The sequence below is a fragment of the Tenrec ecaudatus genome, chromosome 7 (genome assembly GCF_050624435.1).
Source record: "Tenrec ecaudatus isolate mTenEca1 chromosome 7, mTenEca1.hap1, whole genome shotgun sequence".
NCBI lineage: Eukaryota > Metazoa > Chordata > Mammalia > Afrosoricida > Tenrecidae > Tenrec > Tenrec ecaudatus.
The window spans coordinates 114,364,859-114,382,383 of record NC_134536.1 but is presented as its reverse complement, the minus strand read 5'-3'; the positions used below and the strand labels follow the sequence as shown (position 1 = coordinate 114,382,383).

At 41.0% G+C, this 17,525-nt stretch overlaps 1 protein-coding gene across 8 annotated transcripts in view; it reads right to left on the bottom strand.

Moving 5' to 3' along the window:
• The window catches only part of DST (dystonin), a 450,811-nt gene that overhangs the window by 245,920 nt on the left and 187,366 nt on the right, over nt 1–17,525 (bottom strand). For all 8 annotated transcript variants that reach the window (XM_075554951.1, XM_075554950.1, XM_075554962.1 and 5 more), the window contains 3 exons: nt 5,866–5,955; nt 3,571–3,648; nt 1,389–1,481 (listed from right to left, as the gene is read on the bottom strand). In XM_075554951.1, the coding sequence (XP_075411066.1) occupies nt 1,389–1,481; nt 3,571–3,648; nt 5,866–5,955 (261 nt within the window). The remainder of the gene's footprint in view (nt 1–1,388; nt 1,482–3,570; nt 3,649–5,865; nt 5,956–17,525) is intronic.

Here is a 17,525-nt window from a genome sequence, read left to right as displayed (position 1 = left end):
CAGCCTTTTATTAACTTCTGGTCCAATTATTATCTCCTTTCTGGTTCCAATACATAGACTTGACCGTTCTGCTTCCTGAAATAGCTTTTCAAGTTCAAAGAAGTTCAGTGATTTACACAATGCCATCACCACCATAAAAGTTGAAGAGCCAAGAACGAAACAGCGCTGCTCCCGGCAAGCCTTCCTGCTTTCCACCACCCCAAGGTGCGCCTAATTCTAATCATCAAAATCCAGCCAGTCTGCCCACCAGGTCAGTCAGTGAGGGTCCTGTTTCTCCTGCTCTGCTGATCTTCCCATCTGGGCTCTCCCTACTGTAATGCTGGTGCCTGGTCCACGTAAAGGACTTCTAAGGACTCTGCTGAGGACCTCCATCTCGAATCCGCATCTTGGCCCTTTAGACTTTACCCAATGGTGGCAACAAAGTGACTGCGTACTCAACACAGGTCCTGCTGACCCGTTCACATGCTAGTCCCTTAACTCTCCACTGCCTGTCAGCTCTAGCTTGTCCTAAAGGACATCCAGGTCACCGTTTGCAACCAGGCCTCTGCGAACTCTCTGAACCAATCAAATGAAACAAGTGAAATCCTCTCAAGGTCTGCTTCAAAACTGCAGCCGCTTGCTACAGCTGGCAAGCCAACTGTCTCCTCCTTCGTCAAGGCCCTCAGCTTACGAGAGCCAAGCAGATGTGCTGCACACCTACTGTGATCCAGGCCCCGTGTCCCACACGCCCTGTCACGTGATCTGGTGAATGGTTATAACCCTGAAAACAGTTTCTTCCCAAAGTTGGAACTTGGCATAAATGAAATGAAGACGATTGCTTTAAATGTACCAATTGGCAGAAATAAAAATCAACCCACAATCTGTACAGGTTTATTGGATAAAAACCCATAGCCAAAATTAATGTGCACATGATCTCCTCAAGTCAAAATTAAGAAAGCACATCTGTACAGGAAACGAAGCCACTACTTTTCTTCCAATTCAGATTCTTTCTGATAGGTGCACTGCCATCTAGTGTCTACCACAGTTACTGCACCAAAAAATCAATAGAAAGCCTTTTCAAATAAGGATTGAATCATAAAACCATATGCATCTAAAACATGCAACCTTGCCAGCATTCACAAAAGACAGCAGTTTCATTTTACAGCTATGAGATGACAAGCACTGTCCTTAAAACGACCTTGGAGTTGGTAGTTAACAAATGAGATGCTAAATTCGCAAGCAGTACGTTTATTTCAAAGAACAATTTAAATACATTGTTTAAGAAAAAGTCTGGAATTTCTTTTTCTTCCACAGGATATGAAAGTACAATTCACCCTGTCCATGAACTGCACAGCAACTACAGAGAGAGATTAAAAAAAATAATAACGATAAAGGAAATTTGCACTTACCTGAAAGTGCAAAATTATTGTCCATATTAGTCCCAATGTCAACTTCGGGTTTCCATCTGTTATGTCATCATTTCTAATATTCACTAATTTCACCTGTTTTAGATACGAAGAAGAGATAAAGCAAAGTGTTTTTAAAACCAGCACATTATCCTCACATAAATGCAGTGATAAATTATACAAAGAAAAAAAGACAAGCTAAATAACAGCAGTCCCCACAATACTGTCTTATCTCCCATCTTCAATCATTTCACATAGAAAATTATAGGAGAATCACAAAGGTGACAGGGTATTACATTGCTTTTGACTTGTAGGGAAAATAGTAAAAGCATTCATATGTAAGCAAGTAACTCAAGTGGAAAGTCCTAAATATTTAGAAATAATTTTGTCTCTTGAAAATATGCTTTAGTTTTCTTTTAGTTAAGGGTAAGACTGTTCTAAATTATAAAATAATTTTAACAACTTTCTTACACCTCTGAAACCAAGTTTTTAAAAGTGGCAATATGTTTCGATTTATCTATCATAAATTCTTCCCATAGAGAAACATGTATATAAGTTGCTGTACATCTTCAAGTATGTTCAAATACAAAAAATTAGATAATAGTTAGACTTGAAGTTCATCAACTACTTAACTGTGCATTCTTCAAAATAAGTATAATAGTAATATCTAATATTTTATTTCCTGGACAAACCATTCCCAGAAACATTTTAGAAAAAAAGATGTAGTCATAGAAACTTTCACTAAAATGAGAAATAACAAGTCACTAATACATTTGAGATACTTAAAGATTAAGCATTTACTACATTGAATGATAAGCACCTTAACACTTATTGTAAATTAGATGAAAGAATAAAGCTGGTGACTCCCTCCCTCTTTTTCTTTCCTCTTTCACCTTTGTTACCTACTCCCTTAAAAATAAATTTAATCATAAAATTGTCCACACCTCTGAGTTATCATTGTTTTCAGGTCTTTTCAATTCCCCTGCATATCTTCTCTTAGTTTCATACTATTTAAAAAATTAGTAACACTTTGGCTTATAATGTAATTCACACTGTCATAAATCAAGATCATATCCATAATGTTGCTCATTCTTCCCAATGGTTTCTCCCGACACTTCACGTTAGTGCTGATTGCTGTCTAAAATGGGTTATTGTTAGCCACTCTCTTAACTTGCCTAATATTATCTACTTTCAATAGTATTACCTCATCAATATTAAATATGAAAAAATGCTTATACTAAGTTTTTTAAAAAGTATTCTATGATATTTTCCAGATTATAAAAAGGAGGCCTGGTAGTTCAGGTTCAGTATCAGGCTTTACCTAACAGTGGTTCAAACTAACCAGCCAGTCCACAGGAGGAAGAGGCTGCTTCCCTATAGATCCGCCACCTCTGGAAACCCACAACACAGTTCTGCACTGTTCTATAAGGTGTCTATGAATCTGAATCTACCCCATAGTGGCAAGTATAGGGAAAATTTTTTTAAATAAAGGACTGCACCCCCTGGACTGAGAACTGTTGTTTAAAGGCATTCTTAACACTAAAAACAAAGCAAACAAAAAATACCCCTAGCTGCATGGAGTCCCTGCTGACTCACAACTCCCTGTGGGTTCCTGAGACTGAGCCGCGCATTAGAGTAGAAAGCCATCTTTCTCCCACAGAAATGCGATGGGTTTCTGCTGTTGTTTTTAACATTGCATGGTGACCCCCCCCCAAAAAAAAAAAACCCACTACCAGTGGGTTGATTCTGATTGCTGTTGACCCCATGGGGCAGAGAACTCCTCCCTCAGGTTTTCAGATGGGAAATCTTCGCAGAAGCAGAACGCCTCCTCTTTCTCTCTTGCAGAAAGGTTGGCTTCCACTGCTGAACTGCAGTCAGCAGCCCAGTTTGTAACCAGTACGGCCAGCAGGGCTCCATTCTAAGGCGACTGAGCTGTTACTACCTTGACTCATTAAAACAGAGGAAAAGCCAGGAGCGGTACTCGGATGAAAAGGTAGCCCCTTACCACTCAGCTGAGTTTACACCTGCTCTCAGCTGTCTTAGCTTTGCAGCAAATGTTTTACACTATATTTAATGACTGCAATTCACAGGCAAATTTCACCCTTTTTTATTTCCAACATATCTCTGTATAGATAGATTTAATCACATATATTTAACTGACTTTAGTCTTTGGAAAGCATCATACCTGGCGTCTTTTCAGATAATCAAGTGCAATCTGTACATTCTGCAGCCTGTGAAACCGCATCCGACCCTTCTCTCTGGGCTAAGAATAAAAAATGCAGAGTATGAAAAATACACACTATTGTTTATGATGCCATCGCCCATGCTAAATTGAACGTATTTTCTGCCCAACTTAATATGTCGATACAATTCCCCTGTCAGAAAACCCATGAATTTTTAAAACCAATTTATCTGTAGTATGTGGCCTTGAATTTAAACATTAGCAATTATTACAAATATGTTTTATTTGCACATCTGCTTTATTCCAACTGTTTTATTTAAATGAAAGGTAAAGAAAATACCAAAGAACATACAAACTTGTTATAGTCCCTGATAGTACAATTCCAGTCTATGTTTGTTTAGCTATAAATGCAAAAATGAATTAAATACCATTCCCTAATTGACCTCCATAATGATCACTAATTACTAAGAGTTCCTATAATTATTTATTTATTTATGACGTGTTAGGGAAAATGAAGTAGCATGCAGTTAATATTAAAAAAATGAAAATAAACACCAAGGGGGAAGGAGAAAGACGGAGGAGGCGTACTTAGCCCTGATAAAGGAAGAGAGGAGCAATTAAAGTCATGTATTTCCCCTCTCCTTTATTTCAGCTTTCTCGGCATATTACTGGACTCTACAATCATCAGAAAGGACTCGGAGTGGACATAATTATTTTCTCAGTCTTAGGACAACTGACAAACCTTGGTTCTTTTCCTTGATGCCGTTTCCCTTTTAAAATGTTACAAATTAGCAGAAGGAAAAGAGAAGGAAACAGAGCTGAGAAAATGCTTAACAAAAATAAACAATGGAGCTGAAATTTATCACAAAATCTTCCATAGGGGGGAAAAAAAGAAAAGCTGAGAGCTTAGCTGCTCAAATATGAATATGTGGCTGAAGCTAAAGGCACCAGAGAAAAGACAGAAGACCGCAGAAGGGAAAAAAAATCAGCTTTATATACAAGGTGGAGATGAGGTTGGTAATTCACTCACTGGATTCAAGAACTCACTGTGGGAGACAGATAAGCCCTGAGTGAGTTCACGTTGACTAAGTGTACAGAGATCAAGAAGCCCCGGGAAGCACAATGGGGGCTCAAGATTTCTTTAAATTTGCTCCCTTATAAATTGCGTGAGTTACGCGAGTCCAAGATTTATGAAGCTTGTCCAGCAAACATCAATGGTCAAACAGGTGTGCCTTAAAGCAGAAACTTTAATATACAGAATTTTCACAAATTCCTTCCAAAAAGCCAACTCACAGTTGCCAAGCTTAAAATATCCATTTTGGGAGTGGAGTGAATTTGCATGTTATCATCAAGGTAGGGGTAAGTTTTGTGTATTTATGTAAAATTGCCCAAAGTGCCACCTTGTGATCAATGCAAATAAGTTCCTTTACTATGCAATGCACAGTAACATACAAGTAACCTACTCATTTTAGCTCCCTAAAGAGTCATTTACAGAGAAAACAGTTCCTTTGTCCAACTGGGCAGCACACACGCATCCACCTCACTGTGGAGTTCGGTCCTTTCTGTACTTTTCTAAAAGGGAACCCGAACGCGTGGGTTACTGCACTCCCACGTTAGTGCTCACCGCACTGGAAGGGCTAGGTTAGTTGAGTTATGGGGGCCGACACCTACCCCCTTATCCTCATCCTCCACATCCTCATGCTGTTCACAGTCACATGCTTCTGTGGCACTCACCAATCGTAAGGTCTTCAAAATATCTCGCTCCCTTGGCTAATGAACACAACAGACAGAAGATACAACAGCAGAGACACAAGACAGAGCAGAAATGAAAAGAAAAGCGTGAACAGAACATAATGAGGGGGACAGACAACAAAGTAGGGATGTGTGTTCACAAAACAAGGAAATGACACCGGCGGAACGGGTTAGACCATTGTTCAGAAAGCGATGTTTATGTCCTTGCCCGTTGTGAGTCTTTTAATATGTGGTTATATTATGCATCCAGTTTCTGCTTAGCAAAACCCCAAGGTAACAAAAGAAGCAATAACAAAAAATAGGATTTGCATGATAGAGTTGATTATATATCTGAAGTAATCAAACGGCTTCACTCTCACATGTTCACACCACTTGAAGTTAAAAAAAAATGCTTACAAATCTATCCAGAACTTTTCTTTTTTTTTTTTTTCCAAGCCAAAATCATGGATCAAGGGATGGATGTTGCAAAACTCTGAACAATCTGGGCCAAAAACACATATGCAGAGTGTCCAACATGAACTTTACAACAAACGAAGGAAAACTTACCAGGGTATCTCCTGAAAGAACCTCTAAAAGAGAGATCAAATTGTGTCCATCCCGTAAGTCTTCGTACAGGTCGTTCACATGTTTTCGAACCTGCACAGAAAAAAGAGCAACTTAGAACACGTGACTCGAGGAGCTGAGACCATCTCTAACGCCCTTAGACAAGAAAGGGAAGACGTAGAAAGCATTCTGCACACATCAAGAGCTGGGCTGCTAACTGGAAACTCCGCCGCCCCAAACCACCTGCCACGCCGGGAGAAGGACGGGGCAGTCGGCTTCTGCAAATGCCTCGTGTCTCAGAGTAGTCAGTTGTTCTCGGTCCAGTAAGGTCGCTATGAGTCAGTGAGAATTGACTCAATGGAAGTGGAACCACAGAGTGAAAAAATACTTCATGTCTCTAACAAAGCCATGCTGCACACATTGGAGGGAGCCCTTGCTTGGAAATCTATAAATATCCAAGTAAATTAGAAGGGGATTTATCCAGTCCTTAGAATATGTTCCTCGGGGTGCTATTAAATTACAAGCCCCTCAAATACTAAATTACTTTCAGACATGATGCAATTCTTGAGGATGTTCCCAGAAACACATCTTCTGCACACATGACACACACGCATGCAGACAAGCAGTATAAAGTAAGAGGGTTGACGTTTTCTATGTACGGATTAAATCGCTACAAGAATTTACTTGGTATCATTTCAAACCACGAGTTCGAACTAATATGGCTGAGACCTACTTAAAAACAAGGCAGAGAAGCTAAATATATGACTTTTAGGCACACTCGGGTATCTAAACCTATGTACTTCCCCAGTGCGTCTCCTAACTCTTACAAACCATGAGCAGGGACAATAAGAAATCATATTTCTATAAACAACATTAGGAAGTGAATGATCCTCAGCCAGCTGCTTATGTCTGAAAATAAGTAACTTTACTGCACGTCTGACATATTCCGCACATGGAAAGAACAGTAAAATGCAAGCACATGATCAAGATGGGGTCCCCATGAAAGTAACCAGCACAGACGTGGAAATGCCATGCTCTTCCAGGTCCACTGCACCCACGCCCTGCCCGTCAAGTGTCACTCCACATTCCACACATCCTATGCCTTCCTCACTCCAGGAGAGTGTGTGATTCTGAACGCTTACTTCATAGCAAGGCAATTTCACCATTTGCCTTGCCAGATAAATCGGGTCTTCTACCATAGCAAAACTCTCCAAATAAGGTATCATTGGTTATCATATTTATGTAACAGGCAGAAAATTAAATTAGGCTTATTCAGGGGAGAATAATAATATATAATATTCTGTCATGCAAAAACAAATTATGGACAGGAAAAATACATTGTCATTAGAGAAAAAGAATTTTCTCTTAAAATGTCCATCCTGCTTCTAAACTGGCCTTGTGAACTTGTGCAAGATGTTTAAACTGCAGGCCTCCGCAAAATTAAAGTTTGGGAGCAGGTAGTCCCTAATACAAACAAGAAAACAAGTGTTTACAGTTGGTTAAAAAAAAGAGAGAGATTTTTAAAATCAATGATCAATCAACTTGGACATGCATATGACCAAGTGAGGGCCTCTTCTGCAGCTGGCCCTTGGCTTGTTCTGATTTCAGCTCTTCCATCATTCGTTCAGCTGAAAGAACAGACTGCAGAAATTAACAAGCAATATCATTCACATCATCCTCAAGTAACACCTTGCTGAAATTAATTTCAAAAGTTCTGCGGTGGTACATAGACAGGAAACTGCCAGAAATTCAAACCAGATGAGGAAGTGAATGTGGAAGGAAAGACGTCATTGCTGATGTTGTGGGGAGGAAGAAGGATACAAGGTGTTTCGTATATATTATCGCCCGTGGAAAGGCAGTAAAAGGACAGCCAGAATGTTCCTATAAAGAAAGGAGAGCAAAATTTGGCTTCACTACTTTGGACCAGTCCCTGGTAGGGAGTCGCGAAAAGAGGAAGACACTCTAGAAGACGTACTGCATCGGTGACTACAACAATGGACTCAAGCACTGCAGTTGTGAGGCAGCTGCAGGACCAGCAGTGCCTCGTTCTCTGGTACACAGGGCTGCCATGAGTCCGAACTAAGCAAGGGCTCCTAACAGTAACACTGTCATGCTGGCTTCCACCTTAAGATAACATCATGACTGTGGCCTTCATCATTCGAGGAAAAGCCAATTTTACCATTCTCAACAAAAACAATAATATATACCTGTGATTACTAGACACTAGACCCTGTTCTAAGTGCTTTGTAAATACTTTCCTAAGTACAGATAGCTGACATTTTAGTTATTGATTAAACAATGTAACACGGTTACATTTTCTATCCGTGTTTGTTTTATGTCGACTTGTCTTCTCTTAGGACTTGAACCATAGGAAGGAGCCCCGGGAAGACTGCGGGCTAGGTGCTGGGCTGCAGATTACAAAGTCAGACGCCTTCTGAAAAAACATTTTGGGAAAGGGTGGTTGGTAATGAATTAAGGGGGAAGGGATGAGGTTTTAGACAAATTCTCAAAGAAGGAACAAAATGAGTGGCAGAAACATTCAAATTAACCTAACACAGGCAATATTTTATGCTGTCCTAAACGTCTGAGTCATACACATTTTGTCTGGTAACATTCCCTCACAGATGACTACACTACTGCCAACTGCCTTCATCTCCCATCTTCAATGCTTAATAAAACCCGCTTTCTTCTTTCTTGTTTTGGCTATATTCTTCCTTTGGGACAAGTCTGGGTAAACAGCGCTGAAAGAAGTGATGCGCACAGTAAAAGCACTGTCACACACTCGGAGATTGTGTAACTGCAGTTACATAATAGGGGTGTGGCCCCGCTTTCTTTATTTCACGCAGCTCCTCCGTCATTTTGCCCTGCTTTTTAAAACGGAACCTAATACTGTGCCCATGGAGGGCACTGATCTTTTGCTTTAGGGGATATCTAAGGGAGGAAAGTAAACAGACTAGGAAATATTCTAAGGGGGAGGGGGTGTGTGGGGGAACCTAACCAAATTAACTGCAGAGAAAGAACAGAGCAGGTTATGCCATGTCTGTCTCATCAACACAGTTCAGTTAATCAAAAATATGACTCCAAAAACAAGACACCAAAAATTTGTATTGCTGACCTCTAATTGTTTGGTGCCGCGTTCGCTTAACAAATTCTAACTACGGGAAAGAGGCTCATCACACAGATGTGTATCCAGCGTTTCGCATGCTCGCTTCACCAAAATTCCAACCTGGCGATTGGCGGCAGGTGTTCCTAGGAGTGATCAATCATGTGGAAATTTTGCCCCTATGCATGGTTTGAGCATCCCTTCTATGTCAGGGAGTTATTTAATAAGTAGGGATACAGTGATAAATTATAGAACGCCACTTCCTGAAGACTGCAGTCGACCTTGGATGAAAGAAACACAGGAAACTGCAGCATAAAGCCCAAGAGTCACAGCAGGCACAGGAGACCATGGAGGACCGTTAGCTCAGCCCCGGGTCTTCTAGAAGACGGGGACACTGGCTCCAGATGTGAAGAGCAAGGAGGACGGAAAAACGCAAGGAAACAGAACGACACAGTGAGTTTCAAGGAAGCATTCGGGGTATGAAGTCTGAATCGTGTGGTAGAATATGAGGCAGGAAGGCAGCCCAGGAGACCTCAGAGGTTGTACAGGCCCCACAAAGAAGCTTGATTTTCCTAAATATGGAGGACCCCTGAAAGTTTTGAAGCAGGACAAGGACGCAGTGTCCCTGACCAATATAAAAGGTGTATAGCATTATGTTTGTGGTATTGTAAAATTTTATTGTATGGGGCAAACCCAGATTACAAGTAAAATGAAGGGCCTAGTAGGTACAGTATGATGGAATAAAGGCTCCTCAGGAAAAAGCAAACTGCACTAGAAAATCAATTTAAGAAGCCTGAGTAAAAACCATGCATCTAGCACAGCAGCAGAGAGCAAAGTGTCAGCCACATAAAGAATTCCATCCTCTCTTAGAGCGATCCCACCTCTAAAAGATACAGTATTCTGGGAAACAATCAGCTCTCTCTAGACAGGTACATGAATAATAGAAGAAGGTTTATCTTAAGTGAGATCACCTCATGGCCTTGTATGAAATAGCAAAGTAGGATTTCGTTCAAACAAATACATGGCTGTCAAATAAGCTCTTAGAGGTTCCTCAAGAGAGCATCATAGGAGGCATAATTCAGTTTCTTCATAAAATTGTATATTAATATTTCCACATCAATTATTAATAAATAAACCAATGATTCCAAAATATACAAGGACACTTTAAAACAATATGCTCATAGGTAGTTGCCTTATCTGAATAGTTTTGTTTATTTTTCAATCTACTTCAGTTCTATTTCTTAAAGAGTTATGAATTAATTGAACTATAAGTCTCCCAAAATTATTAAAAATTACAAATTGGTACAGTTCAATAAAATGAACAATATACATGGCTGATGTAATAAAAAGATCGATAAGCTTTTATACATGCAATATGAAGTTACCACTGAAGTCATACATAATTAGTCTCCACTTTTTTATCACTATAAAATATACTTGTCATACTTCTTAAGGTATCAAAGCAGCATATAGTAAAAAATTTCCAGTAAGTCAATGTTGGCACCAGGAAGTAGGAGTAACCTATCTTTTACATTGGGCCTAATTATGTCATTGACCAAGAAGGAGTTCTTTTAATCTTTCAGGTACACAACCTACAATTGATTAAGAGAACAAGAAAACAAAAACAGTCTTGTTCAGTCTTTCACCACAAGATGGAACTAGAGAGAGTCAGATAAACCAAGCACATTCCATAGCCAAGAAAACCCCACATTTTTTTCTTTCCTACAGTTTCATAAGCCTTGTATGAACCTTTTAAGATTGCTTTCTTAAATTGATTGTGGTCAGTGATTGTACAACTCTTTTTAATATGACTGAACTACTGGATTGGATGATATGTGAATTATCGACAAAGAAAAGTATTAAAAAAGACCCCACAAACATTGCTATCTTTTCTTCCTCTCCACAGTCAGTGTCATTTATTCTCCACATCCATTACTCTGAGCTCTCACTGCTTCATATTTACCACTCAATCAATTCCTACCATTCTTGTCTGCTCACCTACCCGCCTTCACATTCCTTCCTATCTGCTCTGACGTATTGCTCCTAAGCCCGACTCTCTTTAATAAGGCCAAACACAGCTGGTCCAACCCATGTATTTCTCCTTGGTAGGTATCCTGTCATCTAAACTATCTAGACAATCTCTATTCCTGGTACAGCAAAACTATTATTTCACTGAAGCATTGTCTTCTGAGTTAACCAAAGTTATATGAATTCTATACATTGCTCACTACTCTCTGCTTTCCTCACACAGGTCTCAGAAGGGAAAACAAAGTTCAAGTATGGACTCAACATTAGTTGTCTGACCTTATTTCTGACAATAAATATATTTGAAAGTCTTGCTACATCCCCCATCCCCATCAATTGTTTTATTTGGGTTATTAGAAGTTTGAATGTGAAAAAATTATGTCAAAGTGCTTTAGAACACTGTAGATTGAAGTTATAATCATATATCATCCTATCTAGTCTAGTGGTTCTGTGTCGTAGCAAACTCATTTCCTTTAATAATAACTATAACATTCTAATGTGGAATTCAGAAAAAAATCACATCACCTCTATATGTAGCTCAGCACTTATATATGTCTGAAACACAGCAATAAAAATCAGAAGTAATAGAAATACAAGTCATAGAACAGTTCCGTATGCAGGCATATTCACAAGATGACGCAGGAGTCATCTCGCATGTACTGGACTCACTGGGGTTGCAAGTCCCTAAATGCACACAGATATAAGTGTCTGACTAATACACTGACCCCAGAATTAGTTAACTCCGTGGCATCATTTTCCAAAGGTCCTGAACAAAAACCTCATTCACCTCTCAATTTATAGAGTGGTTTCATCAGTCAAAATTGAGTATACTTTAAAATCAGGTTTAAAAATACTTTGGGATGTATGGATTGTTATAAGAGCTGTAAGAGCCCCCAATACAATGATCTATTTTAAAATACATAAATTTAATTGGAAACAAATGCTTTGGGACTAAATAACAAAGGAATTAGGTTCCAGACAGAAGCGTGTAAACAAACGTTCCTCTTTGATGACTGACAAGCAGGCATCTGAAAGTCCTCTCGGAAGGTGCCGTCGGAATCCTCTTTTCATACTACACATGGAATCTTGTGATGAAACGGGGGTTCTGGGCTGTGTTAATGAGTCCTTATCCGTGTAAGATATGTGTTAAAGGAAATCAGTTAAGGGTGACCAAAAAGGGCAGATTAGACACAGATGAATGCACCAACAGATGAAGGCAGGCGCTTCCTGAGTTTCACCAAATTACCAAGACTAGCCTACGAGAATCTATCCGGCTCAGATCCCGATATAGACTTGCACCCTACAGAACTATGAGAAATAACTCTTCAAAGCCACCCACTTGTATTTCTGTTGGAGCAATACAAGATAAATAATTCCTTCATAGTACAAGGCTGTCCATCACACTGGACCTCTCCCAAAAAGGCCATACAGGACCCATCAAGCAAACAATGATTCCACACTTCCAAATATCCTGGGACATAAGACATCATTCATTAAGGAGGGAGTGGTGTCAGAGCTTAAATTGTGAACCCCCAGCTTGCAGAGTGCTGTGAATGACAACGGAAGCCTCAAATCCATTTGCAGGTCCCCCCATGGATCCCTCTGACCAGAGTCAAGGCATGCGAATAGCCCGTCTATCAGATAGAGAGTACTGTGAAGTCCATTATGGCGGATGTACTCATGTTAAAATGTAGTATCTTATCATTTGAGCTCCCTTGTGAGCCATTTTTAAGTTGATTCCTTTTTAATATTTTCTGCTTCTTTTGTGATTGAGGTTTTTCAATGTTTTGTCTAGTCATTGTTGTTGGGTTTTTAGATTTCTGTTTGCCTCCTATTGTGTTTTGCATAATTCTCTGTATATGAACTCCAGAACAAGAAGATCTATAGAGACAGAAGCTGGATTGACATTGTCTAGGGAATGGTAGGAGAGGATGGGGGAAATGGGGAAATAACAAAAATAAGTACAGTCTGGGGTCTTAAAGGCTTGAAGGTAAACAAATGGCCATCTAGCCCAGAATCAACAAAGCCCACATGGAAGAAGCACACCAGCCTGTGCGATCACTAGGTGCTGAAGGGATCAGTTATCAGGCATCAAAGACCAATAAATCATATCATGTGTGCTCACCTCCCTGACACGATCACTGAGGACAAATGGCTGCATAAGCAAATGTGGCGAAGAAAGCTGATGGAACCCAGCTATCAAAAGATATAGTGTCTGGGGTCTTAAAGGCTTGAAGGTAAACAAGTGGACATCTAGCTGAGAAGCAACAAAGCCCACATGGAAGAAGCACACCAGCCTGTGCGATCATGAGGTGTCAAAGGAATCAAGTATTAGGCATCATCAGAATAAAAAATCTCACCATAGTGAATGGGGGGGGGGTGCACAATGGAGACCCAAAGCCCATTTTTAGGCCACTGGACATCCCCTTACAGAAGGGTCTTGGGGAAGAGACCAGCGAGTCAGGTTGCAATGTAGCAATGATGAAACATACAACTTTCCTCTAGTTCCTAAATGCTTCCCCCTCCCCCCACTATCATAATCCCAATTCCACCTTACAAATATGGCTAGACCAGAGGATGTACACTGGTACATATAGGAACTGGAAACACAGGGACTCCAGGACGGATGATCCCTTCAGGACCAGTGGTGTGAGTGACAATAGTGGGAGGGGGGATGGAGGGGGGTTGGAAAGGGGGAACTGATCACAAGGATCTACATGTGACCTCCTCCCTGAGGAATGGACAACAGGGAAGTGGGTGAAAGGAGACGTCAGACAGGGCAAGATATGACAAAATAATAATTTATAAATTATCAAGGGTTCATGAGGGAGGGGGCAGGGAAGGGAAAATGAGGAACTGATGCCAGGGGCTTAGGTGGAGAGCAAATGTTTTGAGAATGATGAGGGCAATGAATGTACAAATGTGCTTTACACAATTTGATGTATGTATGGATTGTGATAAGAATTGTATGATCCCCTAATAAAATGATTTAAAAAAAAACAAGTACAAAAAGGTATTCTGAAATTGATTGTGGTGGTGACTGCAGAGATCTTAATATCACCGAGTTATTAAATTTTTGACATGTGAAATATAAGCCAATAAAACTATTTTAAAACAAAGAAAAAAGCATCACTGATCTTACCTATCACTCACCTCCATCAATCAACCACCAGGAGGATCAACATAAGAGGCATCAAAGATCTATTTTCCAAGGCAGATTCTAAAATTTTTAATCATGTGACCTCTGTGCACTTTTTAAAAACTGCGGAGACTCTGCCTAAGTCTAGCGACACCGAAGCTAGACAGACGGGTTCTCCTCTTTGACTCTGCACTGAGTCTGTCTCTATCACACACTTTCTCGTATGCTCCCAGAGAAGGTTACTGTGCATGAGAAAGGATGAGAGTGGAACGGCAAATAATGACGTGGTAGGATTATGAAAACAGTTCTGACCTAGCAAATTAGGGAAGGAAAGACCCGTTGAGCTGCTGAGTTCACTAGAGCTGCCAGACTGGCAACAGTTAGTGGGCACCCAGTGATACATACGCGGGAGAAATCAGGGCTCTCGAGGAAAAACAATAAAACAAAAAACATAGATACCTGTGAAAGGCCGATCTTGGGAGACACAGATTATCAGAACTTACACTTACACAGAACTCATACTCCTATCTTATTTTCATTACTTGCTAAGTCATAGTTGGCAAGTCATTTAATCGAGCTGAACCTCAGGTTTTTTCTATCAAACAGGAGCTCCATAAAACGATGCACTTGGCAAAGCGACTGACACTGCACGAGACATGCATGAGAAAAGGCCTTCACGAGAATGCTACACAAATTTTCTGTATTTTGTGTGTTTGTAAGACTGAAAAATGAAACAAATCCCTTATTCCAAAATATCCCCCATCCATTTCACTAATTGGAGTTGCCTTCAGCTAAGAGACTTAATTTCTCTTTGAAAATGATGTTGGCAATCAGAGTAGGATAATCTAGATGCTATTTACCCTTTAAGGCCAATTCCCTTTTGCAGACTTATTTTCTTAATACCTACTAATTAATAGCAACAAACACTAACATTGTCCAGTGCCACAGGGAAATACTCCTTGCTTGGCGGAAAGGGAAAGATGGTGGAATATTAGGGCGTACGTTATGGGATTCCACTTGGGAAAATGTTTAGCATCAGAGTAGACAGCGTGAGGGTCGTGGAGCAGCTGTTGAGGAGGGAGCGGAGGATGTACACAAGGAAATAACAATTGAAAATAAACGTCAACTATTTTGAAATGTCAGTTACAGCACTGGTTGTGGTAACTGCTCCAAATGCCTCCAAACTTCCTCCTCGACGTGGGTCTTCTGTCAAATGTGCTGCTATAAAGCGCTCACACCTGCTGTATCGTCATGGAGGAGCCCTGATAGCACAGTGGTTAAGAGTAGGGCTGAAATCCCCAAAGTCAGCAGTTCAAAACCACCAGGTAGAAGACAGGGCTTTCTACTGCTATAAACAGTTACAGTCTCCGAAATTCAAAGAAGCAGTTGTACACATAGAGGGTCGCTATGAATCGACATCGACTCAATGGCAGTGGGTGAAAGTGAGGGAGTGTACACTGTGAATCAACAATTAAACAGACACTTGCCACAAATCACATGGTCTGGCACCACTGAAGGAGCCCAAGCAGCCCTCTGGGGAAGGGCCTGGCTGCTATAAAGGGTCGGCAGTTTTTAACCCACTCCACAGGAGAAAGAGGAGGCAGTCTGCTCCCATAAAAACTTGGTCTCCAAAACTGAAAGGGGTGGTCCTACTCTGTCTTTCTGGGTCTCGGTGAGTGAGAATTGACTGAATGGAAGTGGGTCTGGTTTCAGTTTATGGGTGCCACTGAAAACCCTGGTCTTTTCCAGCCTGGGTGTTCACAGAACAAAAGCAACATCTTCAAATCATCAAAAAAGCTACGTACAACTCTGGGGCATGTACGTAAAATAACTAAGTATATGTCAAACCCACCTGGTTCCTTCAAAAGGAACTTGGCCCACTTCTTGGGTGATGTCTAACATATCTGTCAGTCTTGCAGGTGTGAGTCAGGCACTAGACTCAGAAGAAAGTAACATCCTCACACAAAGGCCAGAGCCAGGTGAGTAAGACCACTCACCCCTGGTTTAGGGCCCAGAAGAGGTGGGGCTGGCGAGTGAGGGTACCCCTGGCCACGCCGTCCTGGGTGCTTTCTAGTGTCGCTTTCCGGGCATTATTTGCCAGGGTGAGTGACTACCATGGACGATACAAGCAGTTGTCTCATCAACTTTTTATGACACAAGGGTTGAATATTCCACAGATTCTTTCTTTTTAAAAAAATTTTTGTAAACATTTTATTAGGGACTCATACAACTCTTATCACAATCCATACATATACATACATCAATTGTATAAAGCACATCTGTACATTCTTTGCCCTAATCATTTTCAAAGCATTTGTTCTCCACTTAAGCCCTTTGCATCAAGTCCTCTTTTTCCCCTCCCTCCCCGCTCCCCTCTCCCGCATTAAGCCCTTGATAATTTATAAATTATTATTTTGTCATATCTTGCCCTATCCGGCATCTCCCTTCACCCCCTTTTCTGTTGTCTGTCCCCCAGGGAGGAGGTCACATTTAGATCCTTGTAATCGGTTCCCCCTTTCCAAACCACTCACCCTTTACCCTCCCAGTATCGCCCCTCACACCCCTGGTCCTGAAAGTATCATCCACCCTGGATTCCCTGTGCCTCCAGCTCCTATATGCACCAGTGTACAACCTCTGCTCTATCCAGATTTGCAAGGTAGAATTCGGATCATGGTAGTGGGGGCTGTGGGGGGAGGAAGCCTTTAGGAACTGGAGGAAAGCTGTATTCTTCATCGGTGCTACATTGCACCCTGACTGATTCATCTCCTCCCCTAGACCCCTCTGTGAGGGGATCTCCAGTGGCCAGCAAATGGGCTTTGGGTCTCCACTCTGCACTTCCCCCTTCATTCACTATGGTAAGATTTTATTTTTCTGATGATGTCTTATACCTGATCCCTTCAACACCTCGTGATCGCACAGGCTGGTGTGCTTCTTCCATGTGGGCTTTGTTGCTTCTGAGCTAGATGGCCGCTTGTTCACCTTCAAGCCTTTAAGACCTTTCCACAGACTCTTTCAATAGCATATTTTATGGTTTTAAGGCCTTGATATTGTATATGCAAACAAAGGCATCCCTCCAAATATAAACCCATCCCCCTTAAGTGCTCACAAGTAAACAACCCAGAACAACTGGCTGCATGCTCTTCATCAAAGCTCTGAAATAATCCAGGGACATGCACAAGCCAACTGCCCCAGGAGTCAGCACTTAAACCATTTTTCCAGACGCCCCTGCCGGTGAGATTCCACGGCAATAGCTACCATCCACTCTGATGCCCAACACGTCAATCCAGGTCCCTCAGCAGCACCGTTTCCATTTCCCAAAAGAAAACCACCGAGAGACATGTCTGAGAAACTGATGGTTGACATAAAATGATAAATAGAGGGACACTGTGCTAATTT